Below are 22,341 nucleotides of genomic sequence, written 5' to 3' on the forward strand. Positions count from 1 at the left end.
TGGCTTGGTGCAGCGACCATTCAACAGTTTGGGGTCCGACTATTTCCAAGTGTAACATGATAACAGTTACGCTTAAAAGTAGCAACTTCAATACGGTTGCACATCTGCATGTGTTAAAATAATGTGCCCACACACACACTGGTTGATCACGCCGCAGTTGTGATATTTCTATAACAAGCTCGTGACAGGAAGACTAACCGGCCAGTGTGAGTTGTTGCTGCGTCTCACAGGCTCCTCCAGACCCACGCCGCTGAGTTCCTCAAAGCTGAGGTTGAGGCTGAAGGCGGCTGTTTCGCGCTGGGCTCCCCCTGAGCGTCTGCTGGGCTCCCCGAGGTGCACGCTGCTGCCCTGCTCGCTAGCAGCTCGGGACTCATCCTGAAGTGCTGCCTGGCTTTCAGCATGCCGCTGTTCTATGACCTTAAACAATACAGGACAATATATGTGATCAACAAGTCACTTAGCGTGTTGGTTTTTGGTGTGTTTAAATGTAACAAGTACATCAGACTGCAGCAACAACAACAACAAAAGCTTGTGAGAACAGAATTGGGAGCTGTTCCTTAAGTAGATCTACTCAGCTGTCCCCTCCTCCCTGACAATACCCTCCCTTCATCCAGATATCAGTCAGCAATCTTGAACCAGATGGCTGTGCTAGCTGCATCCTGGCAACACAACACTGGTTTTTACATGGAGCTGCAAGGCCACTGCACTCTCCAGCTGCTTCTACCCAAGCCCTGCATAGGATCTCCGGTAAAACACGATCAATCTGGGGCTCTTGCCTTGGCATTAAGAGCACAGACTGACATTTGATGAAGTGGAGCCGGCTACATGTGTTAGTGATTTGAGCCGACTAGACCTCTGGCTGGCTGACTAGCGCCTTTCTCGTAATACGGATTATAAAATCTCCATCCCAATATCTCAGCACAACACGAGATGTCTTATTATGTGATATTGTCTGGATTCTGGCACAAACCACAACTGAAACAAATATCACCAGCGGGGCCCTGGTATGGTTGAGTATACGTCAGAGTCGCAGAGGGGCAGTTGATATTGTTTGTGGCGGACTAATGCTTTCCCTGTCAGCCTACATATGACCACTTCTGTTCACAAGAGTTTAACGGGTAATTAATAAAAAAACAACTTTATTTATCCAGGAAAGGAAACTCGTGAGATTTAGAGCCTATTTTTTCAACAGTATCACAGGCCCAGAAAGGCAAGATTGACCTAGCATCTTTTCTGGAGCATGAGAAACCAGAGCTTCAAGAGAAAACTCGCACAAGAATGGTGAGAACATGCACACAATATTTAGCAAGATGTTGAGTTGCACAATATTATTGCATTAAAGGCACCTAAATGAAGCAATCTAGTCTCACCATTCCTCTGAAGAGCTGCCAGTCACCAAAGTTCATCTCCATCTCTTTCTTCAGCTCATCTAGGTTGCAATGCGTGAGCACCCGACCATTTATATTGGCCTGCAACGGATAAAAAAAAGGACTGGTTTGCTCACAGATTCAATGCAATTGCCTAGAAAAGCCCACAGAGTAGCGAGAACTTCATGAAGAAAAACACTGCATTCATATGTTGCAATAAATGTGACCATCGAAAGAATGCCACACAAAGATGACGACAAGAAAAAATGAGGTGTTCACATAAACTTCTTTTAGTTTAAACGTGTACCTTCTTAATGGTGGAGGTGTACTGAGGCAGCATGGTGGGGTCGATTCCTTCTAGCTGCCTGAGACGCTCGCACACTGCGTCTGTGTTCAAAGAGCTGAGCAAGATGGCGGGAGAGCCCTACATAATAAAACACATTAACATATAATTGGAACATATTAAGACAGCTTTCATGGAGTTAAAGTCACCAGAGCAAACACACGCACACATTCTGTTAGAGCAACTCATAACTCCTAACACACTGATTAGGGCAAACTGAGCAACAATTCCTGAGAAACAGACGTGCAGGGCTGTTAGCTGCGAGGCACACAGAGGTGCAAAACCACGATCTCACACTGTATTTCTTTCTATCAGTCACACAGTGTAAGTGTAAAAGTAAACATAAATGCCAACCTATCCAAATATGCTGTTATCTTCCCTTATTCTTTTTCTCTGTGTATATATAAGCGCATAATGTGTGTGCTCAACACTTAAGGGATGGAGTCTGTGAGTCTGTGAGCCGACCAACACCGAAGCGGCCTCTGCTGATGAGCAGCTACGTAGCTCGATGTGACTAACACCAGTTGCCTGTTGATGCAACTGGCTGTCTGTGAAGGCCTCACAGACAGCCAAAATGCCACCCGCTGGCACGGAGACCAAACAAACCTCATCCACCCTCCTTCAACCAACCCCCCCTCCCGTCCCTTTTCTCACCCCTCTCCCTCTGGCTCTGCTCGTCTTTGAGACAAGCAAAGTTCTCCTTTCTTTCTTCCTTCCTTCTCCCTCTTCTCTCCCTCCCTTCCTTCCTTCCTTCCTTTCACATTCCTCCCTGCTCAGCCTCCTGCACTGACCTCCTATCACTCTCTTTTCCATCACTGTCTTTCTCTCACCCCTCCATCCTTCCCTCCTCCCGCTCCACTCGGCTATTAGCACTATTAAGACAAGGCTTCAGTCTAAGCCCCCTGGCTTTGTTTCTGGTTTCGAGGGAGAGAAGAGCAGAGCTTAGCCGAACTGTGAGTGGTTGTTAGACAAAAAACCTAAGCAGCTCTTACAACACAGTACACAATAATAGGTGCCAACTTTCAGTAATGGCTAGGATGAAGACTGGCACTAAGGGAGTTTAACTACTGATCATATCCACACTCTAGAATGAAACTATGTTAGTGACTCTAATAACTATACTAGTTAAGTTGTGTTTTGCATTGACTTTAAAGCAACAAGTCCGTGTTTCTACAGCATGCAACGTACACCGGTACAAGTGTTAGGGATGAAGCAGAGATAGGTGGATGATGGAAATGGAAGTAGCATCGAAACCAAAGGTGTACCTGCTTGAATTTGTAAGGCAGCGGCTTTAAATGCTTGATCAGGAGACAAAAAAATAAGAAGCAGACGGACAAGAAGTCAGACAAAAATACACACAGACATTTATAACACTGTGAAACCAGGAGTGTACCTGTGAAAAAAGAAGGCGGGGAGGCAGAAATTTAGACAGACAAGCAGAGAGACTGTAAGGACACATGTTAAACTCATCACCACGACAACAGTGCAGACATTTATCTGTCAAACAGTAGGAGGGGAGACAGCTAGCCAGCCAGTGTTGTCGGCCTGGAAAAGAGGAAGCTATTGGAAGTAGAATTGTCAGAGAAAGAGATTTTGTTTTCGCTGGAGTCAGCTGGCTTTTACAGCCATAATCTTTGCAGACAGAGCGGACTGCGGAGGACATAGAGACAGAAAGAAAGATCCATCTAGAGAATGAGACGTTTCTCACTCTGCAAAGAAAAAGCAGAAGTTTCGATTCACTGAAGGCCTTGAATAAGGCTCCTTGATTCAGACACCAAACGTGTCTTCTAAGAGCGTGAGTGAAAGCATGAATGTCTGCGGGTGTGTCCGTGTGTGTGTGTGTTTGTGTGAACCCTCCCAGTGTGTGTGTGTGATAAGACTGTAATTACAGCTGGGCTGAGCTCAGGGCTGGGCAGAAGGATGGGGAAGAGGAAACAGAGCTCTGTGAGGGAGGAAGCGTCTTGGTAAGGAGATAAGCTCTACCAGCGCTGGGCTCATTGTCAGTATATATGTGTGTGTCTGTCTGTACGTGTGTTGCCAGCCCCAACAGTTGCTCTGATGATAATCCCAGCAGCCAGAGGAATCCATACTCGCACTTACATCAGCTAGGCAATTACACTGGGATAGGGCTGCTTATATATCCCCACACTAGGAATTACACACAAATGTACACATACACATTTGCAGATTTGTAGAAATGCAGGGACACATGAGCACGACACAAAGAGATTAAGTACAAACCAAAAAAGGGAAGGAAAATGTGAAAATTTATACTAAGGAGGAAAGAGCACAAGGGAGATACGAGGAACAAAAATTGGTATTAAAATATAAGAGACTGATGAAGGTATAAAGGATTTTTTTTTTAAATTAAAGACACAAAATACAGACAGATAAGAGTTAGACGGAATGAACATTACTCAGTAATCTATATTTAAATCTTTCATACAGCTCCTCTAAATGCTTGCTGGCAGCAGCCTGATAAGTGCCTTTGTGAAGCAGAAATCTCCCGAGTAGCGTTATCATCAAATTGTTCTAATACTGGCTGATTTCTCTTCAAATGTGTGAATATCTGGATGCAGAGGCTCACTTCTTTTCAGTGCAACTCCAAGCATCCTTGATGTAAGTTCACAGGACCTCTACATCCATTTACAAGAAGAAGAAGAAAAGAAAATCCAACCCGCTGTTGATTTTTGCACACTGCCCATCACTTATGATGGGCACAAAATGAGCAATGGGCAGTGTGTGTTTTTGGCTTTCGTTTTAAGACAGACCATTTTTGATCCCACACACTTTTCACCAAGACTTCGCAGTGTGAAATATCCATTTATAAGAGAAGTAGAGATTGCAGTGTGCCAGAATCAGAATTAACTTCATTCAGCGTGTTATAATTACATGTGTTATTGCTTGCACACTCCTTAGTGGGGGGTAATAATCACACCGGATGCAGCTTACTATGAGTATTTAAGCAGTCTGCAGCACGCAGCAGGCGTGACAGCTTATTTTAGTTCTCCTGGCGTTTGTAAACCACTGCAACAAAATAAGTAGCCTGCCGCACAACGAGGCATGCCTGTTATTCGTGCAGCATGTGAGGTTTAAGCATCAGGCCTGCAGGCAGATAATGAAGGACTACTTTTTTTGTTTTTTGCATTAGTGTTGAGTTTGTATGTGCGTATTACACGTCCGCTAATGTTAGTAAGGTTACCATTGTGGGGTCAATGGGGCTTGTGTGGAAGGCTTCGCTGGCATCCTCTGCAATAATGTCCTGATATGGAGTGCAGAATGGAGACAAGGATTGTACAGGGAGACGTGTTAACGAGGGTTGGGGTTATAAGCATGCAGCCTACTGGGAGGACCTTAAACTTCTTAATTTGCAAGGGTAAGGCTTTACAAACAGAGAAATACCCCCGCTAAGGTCAGGACCTGGACTGTGAATGAGAACAGTGATAGTGAAAACAGGGAGTTATAAAATCATTGAGAGGAAATGAAGAAATTTAAAACTAAAGCATATAGAATCACTAACAGGACAAATGAGGTGTGCGACAGAAAAGGAAGTATTAAAAAAGGAAAGGAGGTCATACTTTGCGGTTCACAATGGACTTCACAGCACATTAAACACTGAGTGCTAAAACTCCACGCTGTCCTGAGCCTGAAATTTTACAAGTTTAATTATTTAATCTATTAACTTAACTCTGTGTATGTCTAATCAAATAAGACTTTTCTAGCTGCCAGGAAACACTGCTCAGATGTCATAAACTTATTAACAAAGTGAACCAGAAGAGTAAAAAGCGTTTAAACTTTCAATCGATCCAGTCAAACAACGTCAAACACACTATTAACACTTCTTTACGGTGTATGTGCTACGGTGAGATGAAAGCACGTGTGAAATGCATTTAGCCCAACTTCTTTACTTACAAGTCCACTGGTGTCTTGCGGTTGACCGGGTGGTTTAATGGAAGGACGCGAGGATGAGGGGACATGGTGGGAGAAATGCCGTGGCAGGTGATACACGTGATGGGGGAAATAAGGCTACGAGGGGAGAAAGAAGGATTGTGGAAAGGCAGGCAGGAAGACAAAATAAAACAAAAATCATAAAATCATATAAAGGAGCATGAGCATGTGTACATATAACAGGAAAGGATGCTGGGGGGGATATCATGGTCATGCGGCACTGTCCAAATCTGCAATGTAGGTCAACTGATAAGGAATAAAGGACTGGGCAGCTAAATCCAGTAACTCTTTGAAATCCATCTTTATTTCAATAGGTGCTTTCTGACCAGAGGAGCCAATCACAGTTCTTAAGAAAAACAATGAGTAAATATTAGTAGAGATTGAAGGACTCTGATATTGGCTGTGTGAGTCTGCACTCAGTGAAAATGACAATCACAACAACCAAAGTAGATCTGAATCAATATGATTTAATGGAGACTATCAATGGTCAAGGATCAGATTTGGAGGCTAACATCAGCAGCAAGCTGCTGAAAGAAGCTTCTGTCTAAAGGAAACAGCTATTTGTAACACTACCTAAAAGAACATCACACTGCTTTCAACTATGTCCTTGCTGTATTTCCTTTCCGCCTACATTTTTCCTAATTCCTCATTGGTATGTTCTCACATGGGACCACCCCAGTGGGTAGTCCTTAGACCTGTTTGGCCTGAAAGCACCTATTGTGTGCCATTTTTGGGTTGTTAGCATTGTCATTTGGCCATATAGACACCTTTTAGAGTGAGTTGTAGGTACAGGATGTAAGTCATGTTTCCTCACCCGGTTGTAGAAAGGGTGCTGAGGGCCAGTCATTCCACTGAAGTAGGCACTGTGTGGCTGAGGAGGCAGGGATCCGGTGAAGGAGCCTGCTGGGGAGCAGGCGGCAGAGTGTTGGGTGTAAACTGACTGGGGACGGGCCGCTGCCTCTTGGAGGGGCAGTGTGGGATAGGTCACTCCTCCGATGTGCATCTGCTCCCTGGCCGCACGCACATCTAAGAGACGGCAGAGGCAGGGAAGAAGTACAATGGAAAGAGTGAGAGAGAGAGGAAGGGTTTATCTGTGATGCTGATTATCATGTCTTGGCGATGACTATAAAGACCCTTCAGATCCACCCACACATCAATAATTTAGCTTTATTTCATAATCTCTGGAGAGTTTGGACAGTTGTGAATTCAGAGGAAAAAAACTACATATCAAACAGCTGACGTACATGCCGGCAAAATTCTTTGATTCTCAAAGCACTGCAGGGAATACAACAAGAACATTGTTCGTGAACATGTTCTCCTTATCCCAGTAAGAAGAGAGTCAAACAACTACAGACTGGAAAGAAAATTAGCGCAGATGTTACGATTACAGAGACCTTCAACTGTGAATTCCACTCTCACATTGATTCCTATTACTCTGTTTGCTCACAAACAGCAGGCGTGTTGATATTCTCTGTTTTCCAGATTATATGCCAGCCACGTGACGTTTTCTGGCACATGCAGCTCTTTGCTGTCCCCGTCAAATAAATTCGCCCATGTAAACAAACAAAGAGGACCATGTGAACTCATAGACATCATCCCGTAAGTGCTTTGCTACAACCGCTTTCACACGAACCATTCTGACTTTGAGAGAAGTCGTGGAGGAGGTAAGTAGGGAGCTTCGGTTAAAGCTCCCAAATTAAAGTTAAATAAGCCCGAAGACAGAACAGAGTAGCTCTGTGCGGCTGGCAAGAAAGGAAGAACCAGAAACAGAAGCAGGCACCAGAATGTCTCCTGGTTATACAAGTGGCTGCTGAATGACACGCTGAGTGAGACCCAATCCAGCCTGTGAACACAATGGGGGCCTTATGATGTGAGTCAGGCTCATGGGCGGGTATCACTGACAGCACTGCCCACTGGTTGGCCACAGGACACTGGGCACCAAGTACCAACTGGTCAGGGAGGGGAGCGCAGGGAGTTCGATGACTGGGTAGGAGCGTTGGTCACCTTCCGTTTCGCCGTGGATAAGAGTGGAGGCACAAACGCCCACAGTTTTGAGCACGTACAAACACATGTTTCATGGATGCATACACTACACGCACCTTTTTAGGAACAGAGTACTGTACTTACAGATCGGGGCGTTTGGTTGTAGTACTTTGTCAGCTGCGCCCTCCGTGACTCAAAGTTGTTTCAGTGGAACAGACTTTCTGTGTGTGCGAGTGTGTGTTTTCTGTGGTCTCATAACGCTATGATGCAGCAGCTTCACACCAGGCGTCATCCACACTCCTGTACGGGCCGAATGGACGCTGACGCACGGTAGCGAAAGTACAACTCCGCTCTGGCTTACAGTTTAACAGTGATGCACTATTACGTCAGTGTAACTACAAAGTGTGAAATTTGGTGCTGCACTATGGCCAGATTGGAAACGGGGAGCGAAGGCATTGTCCTGATCGTACAGCGCTGGTCGACATTTGATTGTTTGGAAACAAGACCCACGCTGTGGGTTACTGAGAGCCCCTGCAGTGGGCGATTTTAGAGCAAACCCTGCTACAATGCTATGAGTAATGCCACTGCCAAATGAGCTGGCACTGCACCGGACACATTGCATAGAGGACAGTTTTCAGTGTCTCCATGCTATTGTTCACTATTCAGTTTGGGGGTTTTTGTCCCATCATAACAGCTAAATCATCCACGTGCCAACTGAGCTTGTCCGTTTGCTGAAGATGTCCATGAGATGTGGCTGAAAGCTTCAGAGGCAACAACAGAGTTCATCCCCTTCATGCTCCCTTTCCTTTCCCCAGATTGCAACAAAATAAAACAGATTTGGATGTGGTAGACTGCACTCCCCAGCACTATCATCAAAATACCAAATGAGGGAATATCTTTTGAAAGAATGCTAATCCCTGCAGGAGAGCACAGGAGACTGCCAAAGAGCACTGAAGTTGTTCTGACAGGATATTGCAACTCAAATATCTACTAACACTATGCTATTTATGGCAGGGTTTGTTTTTTTTTCTGCCATCTGTAAAATATACCATGTGTGTACAGACCTGCTATGATCTCCCGCAATTTGGGGTCCAAGTTAACAGTGCAGGGCAGAAACATCTCCACATCTCTGGCAGTAAGAACGGGCGTCCTGGAGGAGAGGAACACTTCAAAGCTGCGGATGTCTCCGTCGATCTCCAGCAGAGGCTCCACGTCCTTTGTGGTCGGGATGTTCTTGGAGATTCTTTAGAGGAATGAAGAATTTTTGAAGGAGTTATTGTAGTGAATATTTACCTTAATTGATACTTATTAAGACGAAAAATGCCAAGGACAACAAAAAACACATGGCACCACTGACTATTTGAGGGTGTTTAGAAATGTGATGTTTGCAACCACTGCTGGCATGACTTATCAGAATGTATGTATGACATTAGTTAACACCATTTTACTACATCTTGTATTGCACGTGAACACTAAATTAGAAATCAGAAAGGTAAATTACCCTTTGATCAAATACTTTAACAATACAAATAACAGAAATTTAAAAAGCACCAATTGGAAACAATATTACAATTTGACACCTTTTACTCCTCTTTATGAGTTAAGAACCAAAGAGAGCACAAGGATGACGACAAACTATTCTGTCTTACTGACAAATATGGCATAAATATGTAACTGCATGCTAAATTCTGACTTGTGGATTCATAGCAAAAAATAGAAATCATTAAATTCTGACAAAAAAAGGAAAGAGGAAACAACAAGCAGTTCTGTTAAGATTGAAAAGATATGACAACGGTCATCATCATCATGAGAGTAGAGAGATAACTGGATTTAGAAAAAGGCGAGATAGTGAAAGCGGGGATGTTCGAGTACAGATAGAGTGAGGGATGTTATCTTTTCTGAGCAGAGGAGGAAACCTGAGAAGATGACAATCAGGGTAATTTAGCAAGCAGCAGACGGAAGCGCGTCATGATGTGCTGCTACGGTTAACGTGATGTTTGTTATCACAGGCCCTAAGTAAACACCACGTTTGGAGGTTGTTCTGTTTCTGCATGATTATAGTTTTCCTGGTCTATACAGCAGGGGGGAAAAAGCTGTACTACATGAAGAACTTTAGATGAGAACAATTTATCGACGCTGTGTTCAGCTTATGGAATATTCCATTTTAAAACACTAAAATTAAAATTGTATAAACCAAATTTTAGACCCCGGAAATGCTGCATATGGATTACAAATGCTGAAAGGTTATGAAGTGAGGACTTTTATTTAAGCTGAATAATGTTAAAAGTGCTATCACAAAATCACAGAAAGGGTAAAATGAGGCCAAGGATACACAGGATACAAACAACAACAAGCCACAGCAATCAGTACATCTCGACCGATCCTATCATTCAGACAGGAAAATATGAAACTTGGAGTGACTTATGACACCGGCCATTCATCATGAGAGTATGCAGCTCTTATCAGATGAATGAGGAGACTTCAGTGGGGAGTAGACATTTTTCTCATCTCGGCTTCCATTTGTCATCCAAACCCTTCATCATTTTCTCAGTAGATGCTTTTCTCTCCCTACATCTCCCTTAACCTTCCCTCCTTACAGATCAACCTCAACTCACCCTCCTCTAATACATCATCCAGTCTGTCTAGTGGTGAGCTGTGCAGGGAATACAAGCTGGAAAAGTTGGGTTTTTTCTCAAAGACTGAGCTGTTTTCAACAGTGAACACAGACTCGTCTTTCTGTGACTTGATTGGATGATTAGTACGGCTGCTGCTGCTGCTGCATGCTAGCTAAGTCAGGATGAGGTCAGCATCTGGCCAGAGCTCAACACAGCAGACTGTTAGCTAATAATCCAAAATATAAACTAACTTAATCTGGTTAACACGGTGGCCTGAAATGTCCTCCATCAGCCCATTCCAGTGAAGTTCTCATACCTCAGTGATGGGTGGTCACAAACAAGTCCTTTAAAGGTGCAGAACACTCAGTTACAAGTTACATAATTTCCATTTCTGGCTGTTAGTTGACACTCCAGACTGCTTACAGTGAGTGAACAGGTAGGGCTCCAGTCCTCTGTTCAAGGACATTTCCACAGGACAGATGGCTGGTGATAGACAGGTCTGCTGCTGCAGCGCTAAAACCTGTGACCTTGTTGCAGGTTCATGCTCAAGTCTGACAAGAAATACTGACATTTGGGTGTCTTAGAGAGACATTCTGGCGTGTTTGGTAGTCATAATAAATGAAAAATAAATATATGACATGCAAATCCCGCATGTTGATAGCATATACATTATTTCAGTTGAATCAAGTGAATGTTTTCATATTTATCTTCCCACTCAGGATCTTCTCTTAGAACAGCCCAGGTGGCTCACAGCAACCCTTTGCACCCACCCAACTGCTACTTAGAAAAGACAGTGAGGAGTAGGGATGGGTACCGGTACCGGACATAAACGGTAGTAACCAGACCGAAAAGCAGCGCACATTTCGGTGCTTTATTTCGGCGCTTTTTTTTCCTGAAATGTCATACACTTTGGATTCCAGCCAATCATTTTACCTTTGCAAGCGTAGTAGGCGGGCCCAGGTACGTACGTTCTTTTAGAGCAGAGCTACAGATTAAAAATGCCCAAGGCGAAGCGGTCAAAAGTCTGGCTGTACTTCACAGCAAAAGATGCAAACTCAGCAGCCTGCAACAAGTGCTTTAAGCTGATACTGTGATACTGTCAAAGGAGGTAACACTTCAAATCCGATGAAACACCTGGCGACGCATAGCGTGTTTTTAAAAGCAGAGAAATGCGCCGTATTTGATAGCTTGCACTGTGCACCGTGCACATCTACTGCGGGTGTGGTGCCTGTTATCGGACCCGGAGTTTGCAACATCCCCCAAAAACCCAAAGAGGAGAGTCCTGGCCCCTAGCCCTGCCAGTGTAGCAGAAATGATGAGGATGATGATGGCAGCAGCAGCCGTTCTTCTCTGCGTGAGTAGCTTAATGTTGTTCGTGTGTAATTTACGTTGAGTAGGCTAACCACGTTATTACATTAATGCATGTAAGGTGAACTAGCAAACATCATCATAGCTACATGCGGCTGTCTTCTTGTTTGATGGCAGATACTAACTTCACCCTGGCCAAAAAGGCTAAAATGACCAAAGAAAAAGTGGAAAACAGTTAAACATGAGAGGTTTTTGGACAAAGTTTGTGTTTTTCCCCCCCATTGTTTAAGCACTGCTTCCAGCCAAGAGTGATGCCATAAATCCCCTATAGCTGCAGAAAAGGCTAACATTGTTGTCTTTTTACAAAAAAACAGCTAAACACGAGAGGTTTTTGGACAAAGTTCGTGTTCTTCATTCTTTAAGCACCGGTTCAAGCACCGTTTAAGCACCAGCACCATTTCAAAAGTACCAGTTTGGTACTGGTATCGGATAAAACCTAAATGATACCCATCCCTAGTGAGGAGACAGAAAAGGCTGTGAGTAGAGAGGACAGAGCAGCACAGCTGGCTCCAGTGGACAAAGCCCTCTCAGTGTTTCTTCCATTAGAACCTTTAATAAGACCCAAAAAGTTGAGGAAGCTCATTGTTGGCACACAGACGAACCCTCTGCTGTGACCTAGCGGATAAGTGTGATTCTGAAGGCACAGCTGTTACCTGAGTGTACATGCACGTAAGCACCACCACTGATGGTGTCAGCCTGAGTGCTGATTCAAATAACACTGACGAGAACAATTATGTAATATCCACTGCAGACACCTGGGCAGTCAGGATGGGAAAATTCAAAGGCACAGATGAAGGGTGGAGTATGTGTTTAAGCGCATGCGCGAGTGTCTGTGTGTGTGTGTGTGTGTGTGTACTGTATGTGTGTGGGGGTGTTTGGTTCCTTTTCTCATGAACTGTATTAACCCATACACAGACTGAGAGAATCTTGTGCTTTTCCCCATTTCCAGCTGGCTTAGTGCTGTTTATTTGTGGGTCTGAAGACACAGACCAACAGGAGCCAGTGAGTCACACACACACAAACATGCACGCACACAGAGCACTTCCTTTTGCTATACAAAGAACATCCTCCACAGACTTTCTAAGGAATCTTATATCTTTTTATAGGACCATCTAAAATAACTCTGTAATGTGTAAACAGGAAAAAAAATTAGAAAGGGCTCCAATTATGAAAGTATAACTGAGACTTATTATGCTTAGATGTACACACAGACAGAAATTTTGGTCTACTACAGACTGTTTATATTCATAGATTTATTATAGCCCGAGGAGTCATATGTTAGATGATAAGTTACTAAGAATTATAACTGAAAATAACTCAATAACTCATTTATCTTGTCATATTTTCAGACACATTTGCTTTTGTTAAAACTGAGACAAGTTTCACAAACAAATAAAAAACCCTTAATTTATACTGGACAACAATGGCAACCAAGAAACTGGCTACAATGTGCATAATTCACTGAGTTGTGTGTTTGCTCTTGGTAATGCACAATGTGCAAGCATACAGGAGCACAGACAGATGTCTCTTCTAAATACAACTGGATTTGCTAAGAGCAAGTCAAGTACATCCATCATGCCCAGACAAACTGTGAGAGAATAAGAAGACGACTAAGTTCCCAACTACCTATTCAGACAAGAAAGGAAAGACAGACACTGAGTGGAAATCCTGCTTCAAGGAGGACCAAAACGTGAAAAACAAAACAAATCAACAAATAGTGGAAAAGGAACCCCCCCCACAAAATAAGCATAAACTGTACATAAAAGATGGATATAGCTACTGTGACCCATTGCCATATTGGGTTTCTGAAAAAGAACATGACAAACAGCTGATTTAGACTGGTAAAGCCTACAACGTAACCTACTTAAGCAGCCGACGGCATTGCCAGCATTCATGCGTCTGCATGCTGTATTATGTGTTAATCATCCTGTGGTTGTGTCCCGGTGTATTATATGCACTGGGACACAACCCAGCAAATTATAGTGGTGTGAAAAAGTGTTTGGAAGACTTGCTGTGGTAAATGAAATCATGAATTCTGCTTTCTACCAAAACATCCTGAAGGAGAATGCCCTGCCATCTGTTTGTGACCTCAAGCTCAAGTGCACTTGGGTTCTACAGAAAATGGAGACTTTGGCGTAGCCTTCGCTTGAATCCGATTGAGATGCTGTGGCATGACCTTAAAAAGGCAGTTTAGCTCGTTCACCTTCATTTAGAAAATGCAAGTATAACAAACATACAAAAAAATGGGAAACACTTTTCACACTACTGTAAATCTGGTGCAAGCTACGACTGAAACAAATGAAAAGCTAAGACTTTTTCCTTTCTCTATACATCCATTGAGATCCATTCTGACAGTTTCAGCAATCTCCCTCCAGGAATTTGCTGACATGTGCGAGTCCCTATATTGAGGCTATGATTATTACACCTTATATAATAATATATTACCATAAATGATATTTCAGTACTAATGGACTGAGAGCTAACAACTTGACTGCAGGAGTCTGGGTAACACGCTGAAATGCATGTACCCATTAAATGATAAAAACACTTTTAAAATGAGATACGACCACTTAAAATGCCAATATCTAGAATTCCTATCGTTTGAGATGTTGGCTGCAAATCACTATGGACTAATTAGTCATTCTTATCAGAAACCAGTTGCTTAATGAGAAGTTGGATGTTTTGTTTGCAGTGTCCAAGAAGCCACTACACTACTTTCAAGCAGATGAAGAAAAAATTTTCAGCAGCCATTTTTGTAGCACAATAGGCCCATTGACAGGACCAGGCTTATAGTTGCAGTCATGCAGGCGCACAGGTCCAACCTCTTGCTGTGTGGCGTGGCTACTGGGAGCTTTCTGGGCTTATCCAAATGCTAATGGGTCCCAAAGCTGACTGGGGCATAGCCTTTCTTCTCCTCTCAACTCCCACACACTGCAGCTGATGGGAAGGAGCAGAATTCATCTCGCTCGCTCTCTCTTCAGTACTCTCGCTGGGCACAGAAAGTATGAATGTGCCACTTGACTTTGCTTTATAGCTGCCCACTGTGCTTATGGGTGACATTCGCACACACGCCACAAAGAGGTGGTCTCTCTGCCAAACATTTCCATAAAGGGGCCCAAAGACAGAGAGATGCCTCAGAACAGACAACCGCCTGTGCGCATTGTGTTTGAGAAGCTCAAGAGTTTCGATGTCAGACACTGTGCGACCAGTACAACAATGTGTGGGTGAAGAAGTTAACCAGGCCCGGGTCCGGTACATTCCTCTCCTGGTCAGAGTCATGTCAGAGCTGCTGGTAGTGTCTACCCAGCATGTGGATGAAAACAGCGAGGCCCTCTCTGGAAAAACAGTGGACAGGCGAGTTGGCGCGTGGATTCACAGCATCAAGGCTGAGGGAGGTTATTGTTACAATGGAAGCTGCCAAGACCTCCACCACCCAAAGGCAGAGGGGGAGAGCAAAAATATGTTTTCACTTTAGATGACGCCATGTTCTTTGTCTCCTTAAAAATCCAGACGCATTTCCTTGATTTAAATCAAATGCTTCAAGTACTGTGGACACCCCTGTCTCTGCTTTCCTCTTCGTCTCTAACCTTCCCTTTTCCTTGCTTCCTTGTCTTGGCAGTGCCAACTGACAACTTGCGGCAGCGTCTGCTTTCCATATACATTTGTGGCAAAGTTAAGTCCAGTAATTGAAACTCTCTTGTACTAAGCTGGACCTGTGCATCCCAAAGCAAACCACAGAGACAAGCAGGCTAATGGGAAACACACCATGCTGATAAAAACCAAGCAGTTTCGGAGCAAGCGGCCTCTCAGTGAAACGGGCTCAGGGCTCAGTGGTTCCGTGAAATGTTGATTAAACTCATGTGTAGCGCCGAAATGGAGCCTCCTTGTTCCAGACCCCAAAAACCTTAACTGAACCCTCCACTCAGAGCAACTAGGGCCTCATTCTTGACAAATATTAAAACAGTAAACCTCAACTTAGTGATTTACGCACAAGAAGAGAGTTTGGAGCATCCTTGGGTCATTACACAGTTTGTTCATTGTGACAGTAATTGCACCATGAAGCTCATATCAGCACATGTGGTTGTTTGATAGCTGTAATGGCCAGTTGATAGGCCATATGATGCTCGGTTAAGTGGGGTGGACTGCTAAAGTGAAGACAAATGGGCAGCTGTAGATTATGCAGCTGGAATAAAAATGAATCCATACAGTGAAAAATTAATATGACAAACAAACTTGGGAGTCTCAGACTGGACGAGCAATCCTGTTCAACGTCACTGAAAGGGATACATGTGTCAATAATAAGAAGAGAAACTGGAATGAGAAAAAGAAAAATCAATGAGAATGTGAGAGAAAGAAAAGGAAATTACTGTGGTAAAACAAAAGCTTCTCCAGTTCAATTTGCATCCAAGTTAGAGGCAAGGATGTAAAGCCTCGCAGACTGTTTGAGCAACTACTACAGAGGCTGACAACAAGATCACAGAAAGTCAATGATAATGTAGAAAAAAAGCACCTGTGAAACCTTTCAGAGGCTAAATCCTCAATATGTTTCTCTGGGCTTCTTTGCAATTTCCGTGTGGTTTCTGCACACATATTCTAACAAGCCCTAACCTCCATTGACCTTTGAAGGGCCAGGATGTTAATGTCAGTTAAGAGCCGGATGTGTGTGTGTGCGTATCAAGATTGCCCGTGGCTCCCGCAGTGGCTGAGTGGTGAATCTCACTGTCCCCTTAAAGGTCAGCGCCGACCCTCTTGTAACCCTGTGCTGCTATTTATAATCAGCCCCCACCTTCTAGCAGTTCCAGCACAAAGACACGGGAAAGCACGAGAGAGATCAGTGATAATGCTCAACACTGCAGAAATACCAAAGTATCAGGCGGCTGTCAGCTTCTCAGCCCTCTGCTCTTTTTCTTCCATCTAAGTGTCACATTTAAATGTTAACCCAACCTTGTGGTCTGATGGATGGGCTCTAAGACCGGAGCAGAGGTCAGCCAGAGGTGTAGCGGTGGGGCTTTTACTGCATTTAAAAATGATTATTTGTGCTTTGTACAAAAAGAGAACAGAGCAGCTCTCTTGTTTCTGACCAATTAGACTAATCCTTCAACCTCGGCTTGCAGGCACAAATGAAAAAGGCTTTAAGGATTTTCTAGCAAAGAATGCTGCACAACGTTCTTTCCGGTAGCCTCCCTGCACAAATACACACAAGAGCAGTCAAAAACTCCTCTTCCACATACATACACACACACACACCTCCTCCTGTGTCACCTGTACACACTGGCCAGAGCTGTGTTTTTTTTCCTTTTACATTTTAAGTAGCTCAGTAGGGGTTGGGTGGTGTTGGAGCTGGCTGAGGCTGATTCATGCCTTAGTCAACGCCAGCAAACACCTGAGGGATGCAAGAACGACAGAGCAGGCCAAATCGACCCACACGCATACGTGCACTCAAGTGGAATCAGCAGAGGACCGGTTTCACTAATATAAACAGCCACGTGGGACCCAGGGGACATGTGCATGAATTTCTGTGTGTGTGTCCACCACCTGGACTATCTCACTTGGAGCAGCAGCATCACCTGAGGCTTCAAATACACCCGAGACGCTAGCACACCAATGGCAAACGCCTCATGCGGTAATCCTGCTGGTATCTGGTCTGATCCTCTGTAGTATTCACAAGCTTTGGTTCCGTTACCTTATTTTACCTCCAGAGACAGAACTCTTTCTTCTTGCTCTCTCTTTCTTACCTCCCCCCACCCCCCAACTGTTCCTGTTTTTCCATCTTTATCTCACACCAACCCTAGTTTCGTTTTTGTCTCCGTCTGTCTTTATCTTCCCTTCAGTCAGGTGGTCTGTCAGCACACTAGTGTGTAGACTCAGTGGCGGTGTCCTATCAGCGATGGAGCCAGAACTCTATTGAGACACAGGTGACTTCACATTAGCCTTTACAAATTCACACACGTTTGGAGGCCTCTTGGCAAATGGCAGCGCAGTGAACGATCGAATTACCAGTTTTACTCTGTATTTCACTGAAATACCTCCTGGGTACAGGGACAATGGGCTCTCTCAGAGGACAGAGAGAGGGAAGAAAACCATTTTGCGCATTTGTCGTGCAGCTAGATTATAGAATGTGTTGCAAATGCGACAGAACTCCATATGAATGGGCTGTATGGTGAAGAATAAAGACTTTTTTTTCTTCATTTGAGGGCAGGAAAAGTTCAGAAGTGTTCATTATAACAAAAGAACAGGGTCTCGCCATTTTTTGAGTCCAGATTTTTAAGAGCTTATTAAAAGAACTCCGCATAAAGGGAATCATCAGCGTGAGCTTTGGAATGGCGCTTTTATCCCTGCACATAATTGCAACCAAATTACAATAATTGTGCCAATTAAAGTAATCCCGAATGAAGAGAGTGTCATCTTAATGTTTCAGTACTTGGGATAAGAGTCTCCCTAATTAAGAGTGAATTGGTGGGCTGCATATTCATTCAGACTGTGATTAGTGGAAAAAAAAAAGTTTTTAAGTGTCCATCGAGTGGCTGGCTGTACATCACTGAAAGGGTGATTGTTTAGCGTATGAACGCTGGGTCAAGCCAACAAATCGGAGGTGAAAAGAAGATGAAAGGATGAGAGAAACGGTTCGTTATTCACAAGCCGTGACCTGGTGATTAAAAGCACAGAGGGCACAGAAAGTGGGAATTTTTTTTTTGCCCACAATACTACAAAACATAGTGTCACTGTGTTTCTAAATACAAATTCACCTGACAACAATTTCTCTGCTGTGTTCTGCTTCCTGCACTGTGTGAATGTGTGTGAGTACGCATGTTTGTTGAACACAGCCTGCATCTCAGGGTCTGATTAATTACACCGATTCTCAGAGGAGTTGGGGGTGACATATGTTCTTGCACTGGTGTGAGAGCTAGCTAGTGTGTGTGAATTTTTGTGAGTTTTCTATCAACTGCATGCATAAGATTTGTGTGTGATTTCATGTGTGCACCTGTGTAAATTGCAAAAACTTGTAGTGGCAAATGAGTTTCAGTTGAAACATGCACGGATGACAACTCCTGAGTGTGTGTGTGAGAGAGTGTCTATAAGTCCATGGCATGCAATAGTTTGTGTGTATATATATGAGTGGGTGTGTAATGAACAGAAGATTCAGGTGCAACGCCAGAAACACACTCCTGAGTGCAGCAGGGGCATCCTGGCACACACAGGGTACCAGATGTCAGAGGAGCGCAGGAACCTGCTCAGTGGACCAGTGACACATTTTTTTTTCTTTTTCTAGAGCTGAAAACTGGATCTGGGCGTCCAGGAATAAACTCTCTTAGGACCCGACTGAACCCGCCCTCACAGATGATTAGATCCAAGTATGTTAACCCTACATCCAAAATTACTTCACTGTGAAACAAATTATCAAAAAACAAGTACAAGTCATTTGAAAGTCCCTGAAGATCCTGCAGTTAGCATATTTAAATCACATCCAAACCCGAAGATATTCAGTGTTTCAGAAACCAAAGAAAGCAGGAACTCCTTTGGTTCTGGTTCTAGCTACTTGAATGCCTGGAAGCAATATTTAATTTTTTCTACTAAAAAATAGCAACTTATCACATATTTTTGCCAACTGACTCATCCACTCACTATTTACACTCCTCGTGTCTTCATTGCTTATCCTTTCTCGTTGTTCTTTGGGTTTTTCTCTTTGCTAATACCTACCTTCTGTCAGCCATACTGCTACACTATAAAGCAAATTATTTGCTAACTTTGCTGGTTTGCTTTTTATTTCGTCATTTAGACATTTGATTTTTTTGCTGATTGTTGACTAATTCTGCATAATTAATTGCTGAACACCATGTCCTTAATGCCTATCCACTGCTTTTAATCTTCAACTAATGACAAAGAACAGAAAAAAGGACACAGCTGTAGTTAAGTTTAGAAAATATATTCTGATCACTTATTTTAATTTTTTTTTTTGCTTTTTATTCACAAATACAAACCCCCATGGAGACTAGTACCAACCGTTCACAACAATAATAACAGATGTGTATTCAACATCCTAAAACTACTTGTTCAGACATTTAAATTCACTCTACAAATGAATTTCCATTAGATGGCAAAATGTAATATAATGATGCTGAAAAAGCTCAAGGAAATAAATATACAGCAATAACCGCAAAGCAGGAGAGGGCCAGGGTAGCTATAATCATCAGGTTTCTAATGGCAGCTAAGAAACAACTCCTGAGAAGAGACAATAACGAAGAGGAAGTAATGATGTAACCGAAAATGATAGTCATAATGCTGCAGGCTCCAGATCCAATTTACTAATTGAAAGAACAAACTCAAAAGAAAGATTTGGGTTTGTTAATTTGACAACTACAAATTGAAGACTTGCAGATGCTGGTCTAAAGCATCTGAGTTTTTGTTTTCTTCTCAGGTTCTGTCAGTGTACTGGACACACCACAAGGCTGCCTCACTCGTCCAAGTGTTTTTTGCAATTTCCCCTGTGAAAGTAGTGACACAAACATTTTACCTATGCTTCGAGTAAAAGCTTGACTGCTTTGGACCAGTATCTCCTTCAGACAGTGCCGTCTTTGTTCCTCACACACCTCTTTCCCTCAGCTACCGTGCATGAGCCTGGGCGGCCCTCAGTCTTAGCATTAACGATAGAAATCGCTGAAGTTATTAACCGATTACGCATTCTCCATCAGATTAAGACGGCTGTACTAGCCTGTTACTGCAACGGGAATCAGAAGTGAGCTTTTCTCTGCACGCCACGTCCTAAAATGACAGTTCACAGCCCTTCATTGATGCTTGTCAATGCAAAGCAAGTTAGTGAAAAACATTTAGCTGTTTCGAAATCCTGTCTGTTTGTGTGAGATAGGAGAGAAGGTGGGTAAGCATTTCTGTTTATTATTTCTTAAGAGTTCAGCTCACCCCCTTTACTGAAAGGCCTGTGTGTATTCCATAATAATTTACAGTGTGAGAGTTAATTTAGTTTTAATGTATGGGGCATGCAATCTGAACTGAGACCAACTAATGGTGGTTAGCCCCATTTAAAGCACGTTTGTACTTATGAAGATGGAAACAGAAAAAAATATTTAATTGCAACCACAGCTGCACTGTTTTCAGTCTTATGGTTAACAATAAGTTTATTTTTGATGCTGTGGTATACTTAGCTGTAGACACTTTTACAAAGAGAGGGCAGAGAAGAGGAAGAGCTGCTGCCTTGTGACTGAGATGCAGGGCGACAGTTGACCTATAAGGGGCTGACTCACCCCCCACGTTCACTTCACCACTAATATATTCACTTAGTAACGCTCAGGGGATGTGCAGTTTTGCTGTGTAAAAAAGGCTGTGCATGACAACTCGCACACATGTTTGCAAAATAAAACACAACAAAGAATAGATGAGATCTGAACCACATGAGCAAAAGGATGCTAAGTATAAAAAAAGGAAATTATCAAACTGGTCAAAGTGAAGCTGTGAAACGAGACGTGGGTGGATGTGTGTATTTTTTAACGCTCTGAAAAGGAAAGCAAATAAAAGAAGCTATCCACTTCTCAAACAGGCAGGCAATCCCCGAGACCCCGAGGTTCGTAGAGGTCAGTCAAGTGCCCATCCGTCGTTAAAGGGAATGAGACAGAATAACTCATCCAGAACAAAAAAAGGGCCTAAAGAGCCTCAGATCATATGAAAGAGGAAGAAAAGAGCAGAGACAGAAAAAGACAGACAGACAGAGGCCTGAGTCTTATCAGCGGAAGATTGGTGTAGGAGATAAGGCCTCTAGGCAAGGCGTTGTGTTTAGCCTGTTCGAGGCTTCCTGTCATCATCATTAAGCCAGCTTCTTCGACGGCCACTGCGGAACAGAGCAGCCATTTGGAAAGACACTCAGCGAGGAGGAAGATAAAGAAAGACAGGGCCGTTGGTCAAAAGCAAGATGATGGCTATATTAGGTCTAATGAGTAGTCTAAGTACAACCCCATGCTGCGGTAAGGAGACTTGAATCCAGGCCTTTTGTTAGATGTAGAAACATCAGTTTTTATGGCTCTCTTATTTTCCACAATAATTACAGCAAAAGTAAGAACGTTTCTTTTAGGGTCTCCAGTGAATGCGAGTAGAGTAAACATACACAGGAGGAAATGTAGTGATATTTTTTCCCATAAAATGCAGAGAGAAACGAGACATTTAAAAATCTGCATTCTGTAGTGCCATATGGAAAAAGAAACGGTAATAACTTTTGTCCTTTAAAAAACCATAGAGCAAAAATCCAGTCTAATGAGGTAGTGGTTTGTGTTTGGAGATGGGGGATGGAGAGTTGTCGGCTGAATCTAGCTGGCTGAATAGCTGACAATAACCGTCTGTGACACTTCCCTGCCGCAGGAGTCGTGGGCGCTAGTGTATTGTGACAGAGTGCAACCTTTAAAGGCCAGCGATTGATGCACAACAGCGCCCAAACCCAGCGACTCAGCCTCTATCGGTCTCCTCCTCTCGTCTGCGGTGAGCACGCCTAAAAGCATTCATGACCTCACAGTATACACACACAGGGACAAGACTTTACTGCTCCTCTTGTAGACTTTAAAGAATTAGTGTCCCTTTGTGAATCTCGAATCCGGGCAATAACTCAGTCATCATTCGCCTTGAACATTATGGTCAATTACAAAATCTGTCTGACAGTTGCCAATTAGTGTGGCACAGCCTTTGGCACTACATGTGTACAGATTATCTCGCCTGCATG

At 43.4% G+C, this 22,341-nt stretch overlaps 1 protein-coding gene across 6 annotated transcripts in view; it reads right to left on the reverse strand.

Moving 5' to 3' along the window:
- Positions 1 to 22,341, reverse strand: part of kidins220a (kinase D-interacting substrate 220a) — a 45,468-nt gene that overhangs the window by 2,710 nt on the left and 20,417 nt on the right. For 2 of the 6 annotated variants that reach the window (XM_085258422.1, XM_085258423.1), the window contains exons 24-30: positions 8,706 to 8,884; positions 6,473 to 6,684; positions 5,623 to 5,736; positions 4,913 to 4,972; positions 1,675 to 1,791; positions 1,371 to 1,469; positions 199 to 417 (exon numbers count right to left, since the gene is read on the reverse strand). In XM_085258422.1, the coding sequence (XP_085114548.1) occupies positions 199 to 417; positions 1,371 to 1,469; positions 1,675 to 1,791; positions 4,913 to 4,972; positions 5,623 to 5,736; positions 6,473 to 6,684; positions 8,706 to 8,884 (1,000 nt within the window). Of the gene's footprint in view, positions 1 to 198; positions 418 to 1,370; positions 1,470 to 1,674; positions 1,792 to 2,975; positions 3,009 to 4,912; positions 4,973 to 5,622; positions 5,737 to 6,472; positions 6,685 to 8,705; positions 8,885 to 22,341 lie in introns of all 6 variants that reach the window. The other 4 variants (XM_085258424.1, XM_085258426.1, XM_085258425.1 and 1 more) reach the window with 4 other exon arrangements.

This window comes from Mchenga conophoros, linkage group LG19 (genome assembly GCF_057382185.1).
Source record: "Mchenga conophoros isolate Kocher_MC1m ecotype Shallow Benthic linkage group LG19, M_conophoros_male_GT1.1, whole genome shotgun sequence".
In the NCBI taxonomy this organism is placed as follows: Eukaryota; Metazoa; Chordata; class Actinopteri; order Cichliformes; family Cichlidae; genus Mchenga; species Mchenga conophoros.